At 55.2% G+C, this 12,304-nt stretch overlaps 1 protein-coding gene across 4 annotated transcripts in view; it reads left to right on the forward strand.

Moving 5' to 3' along the window:
- The window catches only part of OTOF (otoferlin), a 92,945-nt gene that overhangs the window by 60,177 nt on the left and 20,464 nt on the right, over window positions 1-12,304 (forward strand). For all 4 annotated transcript variants that reach the window (XM_039238358.1, XM_039238359.1, XM_039238360.1 and 1 more), the window contains 7 exons: window positions 1,738-1,869; window positions 6,191-6,253; window positions 6,673-6,757; window positions 9,214-9,373; window positions 9,685-9,871; window positions 10,614-10,800; window positions 12,049-12,272. In XM_039238358.1, coding sequence (XP_039094289.1) covers window positions 1,738-1,869; window positions 6,191-6,253; window positions 6,673-6,757; window positions 9,214-9,373; window positions 9,685-9,871; window positions 10,614-10,800; window positions 12,049-12,272 — 1,038 coding nt within the window. The remainder of the gene's footprint in view (window positions 1-1,737; window positions 1,870-6,190; window positions 6,254-6,672; window positions 6,758-9,213; window positions 9,374-9,684; window positions 9,872-10,613; window positions 10,801-12,048; window positions 12,273-12,304) is intronic.

Consider the following 12,304-nt stretch of genomic DNA (forward strand, 5'->3'; position numbering starts at 1 on the left):
TTTCTTGGCAGTGTTCTAGTTGGCATTGAAGTTTCTATTTTTCTTAACATCATTAGTTTTGATGGATGGATTTTTCTTGTCCCCGGGAATATTTATAAGATTTTGATGGACACAGTGGATGATAATTTCATGGTTATAGTATTTTTATGAAAAGAGAAAATAATTTTCTTAAGTAAAATCATATTTAGAAGGTGCATCAAAACAAAGTGATCGAAATACGAAATCTCCAAGATAAAGAGCATAAAAAGTAATGCCCACAGTTTCATTGGAAGAATGAGCTGAGATAAATGCTAATATTTGCTTAGTACGGACTGTTTTGTTAAAATGCGAGTTCAAGAGAGTCAAATGGAACAATTATAAGCATCTACAGGACCCCACCTATTTGGGAGACTTTAAGAAGCCATTTATAACAATAGCTCACATTTTCTAGAGCTTTCTACTGTTTATGAAACACTTTGACATATGTTATCTCATTTAACCTTTACCCAACCCTATGGATGGATGGCGTTTCCACTTGTAGCTGAGAAAATTAAGGCTCAGTGAGCCTACATCGTTGCCTCCTCTCACACTTGGTCATGTATAAGGTCTGGGGCTCAATGCCAGTCCAGCCACCCCAAATCTGTGCCTCTTTCAATTTTATCATGGCCACCCCAAGGGGGACTGACACCTCCAAATCCAAAGCAAGAAGTGATGGCTTAAAATGAAGATTCAGGAGGCACCTGGGTGGCTTAGTCAGCTAAGTGTTCAACTCTTGATTTTAGTTTGGATCATGATCTCACAATTTGTGAGATCAAGCCCAACATCAGGCTATGTGCTGAGAGTACAAAGCCTGCTTGGGATTCTCTCTCTCCTCTCTCTCTGTCCCTCCCCAACTCACACACACACACACACATACTCTCTCTCTCTCTTTCTCTCTCTCTCTGAAAATAAATAAATAAACTTAAAATTAAATTAAGTTAAAAGTTTAGGAAAGGTATATACACATACCCCTCTCCCTGTATATAAGCATGGACATTTGTTGAATGAATGGGCAACTGAAAAAGGGCTTCTCAGTATAGAAGTAAGATTCCAAGGAGCTGGATGCCACCTGAAAAGACATAGAACACATAAAACACACAACATCAAGCCAGCAAGGGTGGCTCAGGCTCCCAAACAAAGAAATTAAACAAAAGAGGGAAACCAGGAATGTGGAAAGGGGGTGAAATTCCAGAAACACAAAGAGCTATCAGAGGCCTGCAATCTTAAAACAAGAGATGCTGGAGCAGGAAATTAAATGCACGGTAATGAAGACCTAGAAAGCTTCATCCCTGAGTGCATGAAGCCCAGGAAGTGGTTTGCGGCCCTCCAGGAGGTGGAGCCATGGGGCTGGAGGAACACTTGAAATCCCTGTGATCTCTGAAAATACTGACACCTGGCCCCACTGCCTGAGGTCGGATTGGGTTGGTCTGGAGTTGGCAGGGACACCAGAGACCCTGGTTTTTAACCAGTGCCTTCTTCCTCCCCGCTGGTAAGTCCAGCACATACCTGCAGGTTATCTAGCCCACGCCCTTCCTTATAAATGAAGACCCAGAGGCTTAGTGGAGAAAGAGCCCAGGATCCGCAGCAGATTAGAGACAGTGCTCAGACTGGAACCCCGGTCCCGTGTTGGCTCCCTGCTCCTGGGCCCCGTCTCCAGGAGGAGGACCAGCTGTCAGGCTCACACGGCTTACCTGTATACCCCCCACTCCCTGCCCTCAGGTCAGCATCACTGTGATTGAGGCTCGGCAGCTGGTGGGCTTGAACATGGACCCCATGGTGTGCGTGGAGGTGGGCGACGACAAGAAGTACACATCCATGAAGGAGTCCACTAACTGCCCCTACTACAATGAGGTTGGTGCCCTGTGGCCCTGGGTGGGGAAAGGGACTTCCCTAAATGTAGCAGGAGGCTGGGCTCCAGACCACCCAGGCCCATTAGGAGCAGCTGGGAGTCAAGGGGCACGAAGGGTTACCAGCAGGGGTCACCGTGGCCTGTGCTGTTACAACCCCCTGCACACAGGTATGCAGAGCCATGTCCTCTGAACCCCAAGTCTAGATCACCCCCTGTCAGTGGTCTGGCCCGAGGCTGCCCTCTGAAACAAACTCCTGGGCATCGCAACTCCTGGCACCGACTGTGGGTGGAACCCGGGAGGCCCGGACCCAGCTGGTTCCCGTACCAGAGCCCTGGGCTGTGCCGCCTCATTCCAGCCTTTGCCCTTTGGGGCAGTGACACCATTAATGAGCTCTTCCTGTGAGCCAGGCTCCCCCCTAAATGCTGGAGGTGCATTACATCCTCGAGCCCCTACAACAGTCAGAGGTTACCACTATTGATCCCGTTTTACACAAGGGGACGTTGAAGCTCCTAAAGAAAGTCCTTGCCCAGGTGCTAAGGGCCAGAGGGGGGTTGTGAGTGCTCTCTCTGCTGGGCTGCCTCCGTGGTGCCTGAACCTTGTGGGGATCCTTCCAGAGCACTGGTCTTGACTCTTAGGGTATGAGAGAGAGAAAAGCCTGGTTCCCACCCCTGCTCTCTGCAACCAGCTGAGGCCACTGTGCGATCAAACGACCTCAGAGATTTAATTCAATCTCCCCAACTTATACAGAAGGACACTGAGGCCTCAGTATGAGAAGGGCCTTGCCCGAGACCACAGAGCATTCTGCTGATAAGCGGGGTTCAGCCTGTCAGCTCCAGCCCAGTGCTCTGTCTGCCACCTCCGATGGCCTCCCTTGACGCAATACCTTGACTCTGGGCCCCAAACCTCGGTCTTCTGGTGGGGCATCTAGTCTCCTCCTGGTGGCTCCAGGCAGTGAGGGTGCCCGGCTGGCCCGAGCAAGGCATCTGTGTCCCGTGTCTCATGTCTGCCCTGAGGAATGGGGAAGGCTGAGGGTGCCGCCTGCAACTTGGGAAGAGCCCCCCAGCCTTGTGTCTTCAGGAAGGAGACCTGAACACACTTCTGGCCCTCAAGGGGACCCAGGCCAGGGTCCCAGGCTATTACAGGACGTAGGTTGTCATGGCCGGTTTCCCACAGGCCCACAGGACTGGGACGCCAGTGCTCAGGAACTCCCCAACCCCCAGCCCCACGTAGCAACCTTCCCAGGAGGCAGGAAATTCCTCCTCCACATCTCTGACCTTACGTCAGGGCACATCCCTGACTGGAAAAGCCTCCAACCTAGATAAGAGTCTGCTTTCCGGATGGAGCCGGGTGCCCATGGCCTTCCACGGTTATTTGATAGTGGCAAAGCCACGTTTGGCCGACGCAGGGGCTCACCTTACACCAGCCCCGCGCACCTCATGTTTCATTCAAACTGCTTCCTCCTTCCCAAGAAAACAGAGCTGCTCTCTCCACTCTGTGTTTCCCCAGCAAACTCCTCCTCACCCTCCAGAGCCCAGGCCAAGTGTCCTTGCCACTGAGCAGCCCTCCTTGCACTCTCCGGGTCAGAGGTCAATGCACTTTTTTTTTCTGTGACAATAATGTCCCTGAATTGTGGTTGGTCCTTCATGTCTCTGTCCCTGGTGGACTGGAGGCTCCCGGTCTCTTGCATCCCTGTGGCCCAGCCCAGAGCCTGGCATGTGCCTAGAGGGGTTGGGTAGCACTTTGCAGGTGGGTACTCACCCAAGGAAAGCGCTGCCCTTCAAGCCCATGCCGGGCAACACGAGGGCCGCAAAGAGGACAGTTTTTGCCCGAACGGGCCACAGCCTCCCTCTAGCCTAGAAACCATTTCCCAGACTGCATGTTCATAAGCACCTAGACTACTCTTTCCACTCATTTGAGTCTTAAACTCGTTCTCGATCACGTGTTTGTTCCTTTTCACAAACCCAGGTAGCTCTGATTTTTTAATTTCCGTTTCCTCTAAACCACGGTTTCTCAAACCCAGCACTATGGACATTTGGGGCCAGATAGTTTTTGGTACAGGGGGCTGGACCATGAGTGGTGAGATGTTGAACGGTATCCCTGGCTTCCACCCACTCGATGCCAGTAGCAACTCCCACCTGGCTGTAGCAGCCAACAATGTCTCCAGCCCTTGCCCAGTGTCCCCGCCCGTCACCCCTGTTGAGAACCACCGCTGCAAATGATCTTCCCATGATTCCTGCTGGCCTTAAAGCGGGGCTTTCTTTCCTTTTGCTTCTCGTCCTATGCCATGTTCCTCTTCATCAAAAAATATCCCTGGTCCTGGAGGTGTACTGCTTCTGGCTAGTTCTCCGAGTTAGCAGGAACCTTCCTTTGACTCCACTGCACACAATGGAGGGAGATGAATGATCGGCATGACTTAGCAGACCTCTAAGTGGTTATACAAGGGAAATCTGCTCAGGAAACACAAGGAGTATTGAGCACACACCCCTCGGAGAGTGCAAAATTCTGGTTGTAGCTGGTTTGGCCCGTTCTGCTAGGGCTGCCACAGCTCTGAGGCTGCTGGCCGGCTCTTGGCCTCCTGCCCAGCTCAAGACCTGCCTTCATGCGAAGGGAGGCTCATGACCAGTGCTCCCTAGAACAGTCTGACCATTCCAGACCAGGCCACACCCCTTCTCCATGGGTGCAACTGGTCCACATCACTAGCATCTTCCTTCTGCCTATACCACCTCTCCCCTCTGCCCTCGATCCTTCTCTTTCTTCTTCACAAAGAAGCTGGCATTGCCCAGTCCACTGAACACTTCCAACTCTGCCTTTACTTTCCCTTCGGCTCCTCCTTTGCCTATGAGGTGTCCTCCTCTCGCATATTCTCTCTGGGCACAACCAGGGGAAACCCCACCGCTCAGGGACAGGAACTAGAAGCCTGCCTTCTGTCCACCCACCCACCCCTCCATCTAGCCATGCCTTTCCCAGTCCCACACGCTCCCTAGTGACCACCTCTTTCTGCCCTCACACTCAACAGCCCGGCTATGTGAGCTGTCCCCATGGCCTCTCCTCCCAATCATGCCTCAGTCTCTGCCCCTGGCTTCACTGAAACCGCCCTCCTCTGGGTCACCAAGGACCATGCAGTCCCTAAGTATAAGTCCATGTCCCTCTCTCTTGACTACCCAGCCCTTTAGTCCTCTCAGTGCCTCCCCCCCCCCACCCTGGGGGGGCCTCTCTGTTCCTTTCCCCTTCTCTCCAGCCCCTTCCTCACTGCCTTTCCTGACATGCTCCCTGTGTCCTCTGCTGCTTCATGGAGCCCTGCTCTGGACCTGTCCCTTCCCATTCTCTCCTTGGGAATCACCCCCAGCCCTAAGGCGTCAGTTGTCACCTGCATGTCTAGGTCTCCACCCACCAGAGCTTCAGTGCCCCCGGCCAGTGCCACCTGGACATAGCACTCCCCACACAGCAGGTGGCACGCACTGTACACTGACCACGTGCGCTCATGCGCTGAACGCTTAACAAGGGTCAGCTCATTTAAACTTCACGACCAGGCCTCCAAACCCGCCTCTGACGGTGGCCCTGGAGCAGTCCAACATGGCAGCCCTGAGCACTAGCCCCATATTCCAGGCTGGTAAACTAAGACTCAGGAAGGAAGTGATCGGCCTAACAGTAAAAGCTCAGTCGGTCTGGTTCTAAAGGCAGCACTTTTGCCCAGGATGCTCCAGTGTGAGCCCCCAGAAGCCACGAACAGACTCTCCTTAGACATTGGCCCTAGGCATGTGGACAACATTTCTTCCTTGTCTCTGCCCACAAATTCACCAAAGCAGCGGTCCCTCTGTGCACTGCCCCCTGCCCCCCGTTCTCGTTCCGGGCACCTGCTCACCACGGCCAGGAGAAACGGGGCAGGGGGCGAGTGGCATCTCCCAGCTCATAAAGACAGTTCATACCCACAGCATTTTAGAGCAAAGTAGGTGCCTTCGCAACCTTATTTTACTTTTAAACATCGCTGAAATCAGTACACATCTTCCAGCAATAGAGCGTTGTGATTTAATGGCGATATCTGGGCTGCCTGTATAACTGCAGGGTATCTTAGGGTATCTTACAATATCTCGCTCATAATGAGGTGGGTGTCATTATTCCCATTTTACAGCTCAGGAAACAGATTCAGACAATGTGTGGCTCAAAGCCACACAGCTCCCACCTGCCTCAGGGTCAGGGAGGACCAGTGCTGCTCACCTGAACTTTGGGGCTCAGGGGAAATGGCCAGGGGGCAGACGGGCACTGCCAGGAGGGAGGGGCACTGTCCTCTGGGTGACGGCAGCCCTGGGCCCTTCCCCCTCCAGTACTTCGTCTTCGACTTCCATGTCTCTCCGGACGTCATGTTCGACAAGATCATCAAGATCTCGGTGAGTGGGGAGCAGCCCTGGGGGGCAGGGCCACTAGCTCAAACCGCACCTTTGTGTGAACTTTAAAAGGGCACCCTTCTGGGTGGACCAGCCATTAAGGGGCAGCCCCATTCCCAAACACACAACCAGGCAAGTGGGGCACAGGCTGATCTGGGGCCCTCTTACCTGTTTAGCCAGGTGCCTCTGTATAGTGTACAACCTAGTGACCCGTACCTGGCAGCCAGCAAAACTGAGGGCAGGAGAGACTCCTGCTGAGCCTCAACAAGCCGCCCCTGCCCTGCCAAATGCCCTCCTGCTTCACCGAAAGGCCCCATTCCCCAGAAGGACAGGGGGTACCACCATCAGACCCCTCACCCCTACCCCGTGGAAAGCCTCAGCCCTGCTCCACCTGACTGGTGGCTGGTGGTTCTGCCCGGAAGGTGATTCACTCCAAGAACCTGCTGCGAAGTGGTACCCTAGTGGGGTCCTTCAAGATGGATGTGGGAACTGTGTACTCTCAGCCTGGTGAGTATCTGTGCCCACAGCTCAGCAAGTGTGGCACATGCCATCCTCCCCGCCCTGGCAGTCCCTGGGCTGAGTCTGGCCAGGACCATAAACTCAGGGTGAGGCCACTGGGGGCGTGGAGGGACGGGGTGCCCAGTCTGCACATGGATGTAGGGGCTACCTGTGTTCGGGCTGCTGGATTTGCAGGAGCCCTGCAGGGTAAGTGCATCACCCCCCTTTTGACTTGAGGGGCCAAGGGCTCAGAGAAGCGCTGGGGCTTCCCCAGCCACCCAGTTGGTCCGGGGTGAAATCAGGCTGCGTGACTCCAGATACCCATGGAGCCATACTGTCCTCAACACACATGCAGTGTGGCAGCCTCCGAGGGACGCTGGCCTCACCGACCATCTATCAAGGGACCCATGCCTGCGAGAATAGCCATGAGGAGCTGTGGCTGACTAGCAGCAGCGTGGGTCCCCATGGGCCAACACTGGATGGGGTTGGTGAGGGAACCCCAAGGGGTGGCCCAGAGAGCTGTGGGACATGGGCCAGCCAGAGGGGGTGCCCTCAGCCAGCCAGATGATGACTAACTAAGCACACAGCCAGCTGGGGAACCACGGGCACACAACGTGGCACTGGGCTCCAGCCCGTGTCCCTGAGATGAACCCACCACTGAGGATGCAGTAATGGCCCCGTTGGGCCCTTTGACAGGGACAGTACAATTTCATCCCCAGGATGTCCCATTTGACCCTCATGAAGCAGTGACATAGGCATCAGTGTCCCATTTTATAGATAAGATAAATAAAGCCAAGAGAAGTGGCTTGGAGGTGCCACTAAACTATTAAATCAAACAAATATGGCGATTTCTTACATTTCAACCTAGTAGACACTTGGCTGGTATGCGCCCTGGGACTTAGACTAGGGAATTGGAGCCCAGACCCGAGATGATACACATACACATCACAAAATCATAGAACGTTCAAGCTGCAAGAGACCTTAAAACATCGAGTCTAGCCTTTCTATGAGGATGAAGAAACTGAGACCCAGGACAATGAAGAGACTTGCCCAGAGCTTCCTGGGAGTAGAAACCGGTCTCCCGGCTGCAGGCCAGCGCCTTTCCCACTGCCACGCACATGTTGTGGTCCCCAGTAGAGGGTGGCCCCAGTGATCATTAGCGCTGTTGGGAGCAGAGAAGAGGGTCAGTCTCGATCTGGTGCTTCCCAGGGAAGCCAGCCGTGGGCCGTGGGCTGGTGTGACATGGGCATCCTTGAGGAGGCACCCCACCACTGCCACTCAGAGAGCACCTGCTAAGTGCCAGGGCCCGGGCTACGCATGCCTTCCCGCCGGGCCTAACCCCCGCGGCCCCCTGCAGATTCACTACATTTCACCAGAAGGAAACAGGCTCAGCAAGCTTACATGATGGGGCCGGGGACAGGAAAAGGATGTGAGCCCAGGTCCAGGTGCTCCCAGAGTCTGGGCTCCCCACTCGGGTAACCCACTGCCAGATTTGCTGCTCCTCCCGAATCTGTTTTTGAGCCTGGTACCCTTCGTGGGAGCCTGAAGCCCCATGGCCCCTTCAGCTGGGGCCCTGATGTCTGTCTCTGGTCTGGTCTGACCTTGATGAGTCTCTGGGTGGCTGACCCAGCCAGGGAGTCGCTGGAAGCACGATGCCAGGGACGCAGGACTCCTGGGTGCCGCTGGGAGTCATGGTATCAGGATCTTGCAGAGCTGGTAGGGTTTCCTGGGGGACCGGGACCTGTTTTCACCCTGGCAGGACCATGTTTGTGCCATCAGATGTAGCCGCAGGGCACTGCTCAGTCACCACTACTCCCTGCTGGAGATGAGGAAGGGTCGTACGAGGCCGCACGCATTGTCTGGGGGACCGTAGGGGAGGCCCAGAGTGCTTGCAAGCTCCCAGCCCAATAAGCCTCCCCTGGTGGGTGTCAGAGAAGTTTGAATGGGGGAAGGGCTGGAAGGAGGCCATTCCCAGCTCAGAGAACAGCAGCTATAAAGGCAGGGGTGGAGGGATGAACAGCACCTCAAATTGTTCAGAGAGGAGTCAGCAGCTGGGCCCAGCAGGTGCACAGGGGCAGGGTGGGATGAGTGGAGTGAGCCGGGCAGGGATGAATTGGGATGCCCCACAGACCTGTGGGGTCTATGGTCTATACACCCCAAGCACTGGGGAGCCCCCAACGGTCTGAAGGAGGAGGGAGGGAGGGTTCTGAAGATTCTGTCTGGCAGCTGTGTGCAGGTTGTCTGCAGGGGTGGGGTAGGAGAGCTGCGGTCTGGAGGGTCCTCGCTTCAAAGTCGCACCACACACGGGGACGCGGGACCTTGCCCCAGCTGCTCGCCCCTCTGGGGGTCTCCATCTCCTCCTGGCCATCCTGGGGGCTGGGGACAGGGGGCCTAAAGACGCTCAGCCTGCAGCTCTGCAGCTGTCCCAGGACGGCAGGTGCAGTCCCCACCCCTCGCCACTGCAGAGCACCAGTTCCATCACAAGTGGGCCATCCTGTCCGACCCCGACGACATCTCCGCTGGGCTGAAGGGCTACGTGAAGTGTGACGTGGCCGTGGTGGGCAAGGGGGACAACATCAAGACGCCCCACAAGGCCAATGAGACAGACGAGGATGACATTGAAGGGTGAGGCTCCCAACCCCCCAGCCCCTGGATGCCTGACCTAACCCTTGCTTTGCCCAATGGGAGCCCCTCGGGTGGACTTGGCCCACAGACCATCAGCTCCCTCAACCCCGTCCTCGCCCAGCTCCTCCAAGAAGGACCGAGGGCAAGGCTGGTCTTGGCATCCACAGACTCTCCTCCCAGGAGAGAAAGGACTGAGGCAGGGCAGGACAGGAGTTCTCGGATTGTTCCAGGCCCCAGGGGTCTGCCGATGCCAGGGCAGGACCGGGGTGCCCCGGCCTGGCCACCGCAGCCCTCACTGTATGTACCGGCAGGAACTTGCTGCTCCCCGAGGGGGTGCCCCCTGAACGCCAGTGGGCCAGGTTCTACGTGAAGATTTACCGAGCAGAGGGGCTGCCCCGTATGAACACCAGCCTCATGGCCAATGTGAAGAAGGCATTCATTGGTGAGAACAAGGACCTGGTCGACCCCTACGTGCAAGTCTCCTTTGCAGGCCAGAAGGTATTGGAGTGTAGGATGCAGGAGGCTGGGCTTGGGGTGAGAAGCGTTAGAGGTGCAGGATGATTGGGGGAGGAGGCTGGAGGAGGATGTGGGCAAAATCGGAAACCAGGTGACACCTTTGATCCCCTGGTGCATTGGAGGGGAGCTCCAGCTGAGAGGGGCAGGGGCCAAGGTCAGGTTGGAGGTCCTCTCAGCCTTGGACAGGCCTGAGGGGATCCTCCCTGACTCTGTGTTCTAGACATCAAGAGCTAAGGCAGGAGCACTGAAAGGGAGGAGAGTCTGAGAGACGAGAGTGGGGAGGGTGCCTGCCGGAGATGAGTACACACACACACATAGTACACATGCCATGCATACACACATACCCCACACACTTGAACATACACATACATACATGTGTGTACATACACACACCATTATACACTATACATGCTCATATACAGACACCACAGTACACACGTGCATATACATACCACATACACGCACACACACCCCATATGTACACGTGCATACACACATACACATACCCACATGCATATATACACACACATGCATACATACACAAAGCACGTATACACACCCACACACATGCATATACACATATACGTGTGCACGCACACACCACATATACACATACGCTTGCACACATACACATGCATCTGCACGCACCACACACGCATACATGCACGTGCGCGCGCGCACACACACACACACACACACCCTAACCCTCCCTCCTTCCCACCAGGGCAAGACATCCGTGCAGAAAAGCAGCTATGAGCCGCTGTGGAATGAGCAGGTCATCTTTACAGACCTGTTCCCCCCACTCTGCAAGCGCATGAAGGTGCAGATCCGAGACTCCGACAAGGTCAACGACGTGGCAATCGGCACCCACTTCATTGACCTGCGCAAGATTTCTAATGATGGAGACAAAGGTCAGCAGCCGGAGACCAGGTTGGGGGGAAGGGGACTGATGGGAAGGAGGGAATAAGACCTCCCCCCTCACACCTCCACTACCTCCACCATCTCGCACCTCAGCCAGAAAGGTGCTGGGCCTCGTGAGGGCTCTGTCAGCAGCCCCTGCCTCAGAGGAAGATCATGGCTCAGGTCTGCACAGAGCCGGCAGAGCCTGCCTGAGCCAGGCTGCCTGGGTTTGAACCTGAGCTCTGACAGTCAGTAGCTGTGTGATCCTTGAACCTGTTTTCCCATCTGTAAAATGAAAATAATGATGTGTGTGTACATATGTGTTACATATATGTTTGTGTGTCATGCTGCCGTAGTTGCTATCTACAGACTTGTAGGGACTGACCCCTCCCAGGACCCAGGCACTGGGGACCAGGGATATAGGGCAAGAGAAGTATCCAGTCCTGTCCTCATAGTGTTCACTGGGGGCTAGAGAGGAGAATGGAAGTGTTCTGGAATTAGGTGATGATAGTGCAACACAGTGAATATACTAAAAATCTCCAAAATGCATATTTTAAAATGGCAAGCTTTATGTCACGTAGAGCATCACATTTTAAAGTGGTAAATTTTATATTACGTAAGGTATACCTTGATTTTTTGTTAATGCTATAATTTCTTTTTAAGCCAGGCAGAACAAAACCCTAACAAACAAAGCACACACAGCAGAGTTGGGCCCTGGGTTACTCAGGAGATAACAAATCCCAACAAATGGGAGAAGTTAATTGGGGTGAGGTGTTGGGCTGGCTTCCCGGAGGAAGTGTGAAATCTCAGACAGAGGAAGGATCTTCGGAGAGGAAGGGGGTGGCCCTCGGAAGCAGGGCAGGATGAGGGATGCCCGGTGGCAACACAGGGCCACGAGACCATGCTGTGGAGTTTGAGAGAAGCTGACACCTGTCTTTCAAATAGATGGGAGGCAGCCCCTGCTCCGCACGCCAGGAAGCAGGGAGTGTGACCCAAGGGAGTGCTCCAGGGGAGTGCTCCAGGAGAGTGAAAAGGCTGCCCCAAGCCTGTCCATGCACAGCAGATAGGAGCTCTCCCTGCAGCCTCTTATTAGCCAGCCGCTCGCTGGCCCACAGGCTTTCTCTTGCCTCCAACATTTCACCAGGCAAGGCCTGGGGTCCTCGGCTCTGTGACCAGAAGGTGTGGGCCAGAGCCAACCCCCTCCCCAAGAGGTCCCACCACCCCAAGTGAGCCCGTTGCCCTCTCCCCACGGCCCACAGGCTTCCTGCCCACGCTGGGCCCGGCCTGGGTGAACATGTACGGCTCTACCCGCAACTACACGCTGCTGGACGAGCACCAGGACCTGAACGAGGGCCTGGGCGAGGGCGTGTCATTCCGCGCCCGCCTCATGCTGGGCCTGGCCGTGGAGATCCTGGATACGTCCAACCCTGAGCTGACCAGCTCCACGGAGGTGCAGGTGGAGCAGGCCACGCCCGTCTCGGAGGTGAGGCCCCGGGGCTGGGGGGGGGGGGGGGG

The sequence above is a fragment of the Hyaena hyaena genome, unplaced genomic scaffold, assembly GCF_003009895.1.
Source record: "Hyaena hyaena isolate Hyena2069 unplaced genomic scaffold, ASM300989v1 scaffold_138, whole genome shotgun sequence".
In the NCBI taxonomy this organism is placed as follows: domain Eukaryota; kingdom Metazoa; phylum Chordata; class Mammalia; order Carnivora; family Hyaenidae; genus Hyaena; species Hyaena hyaena.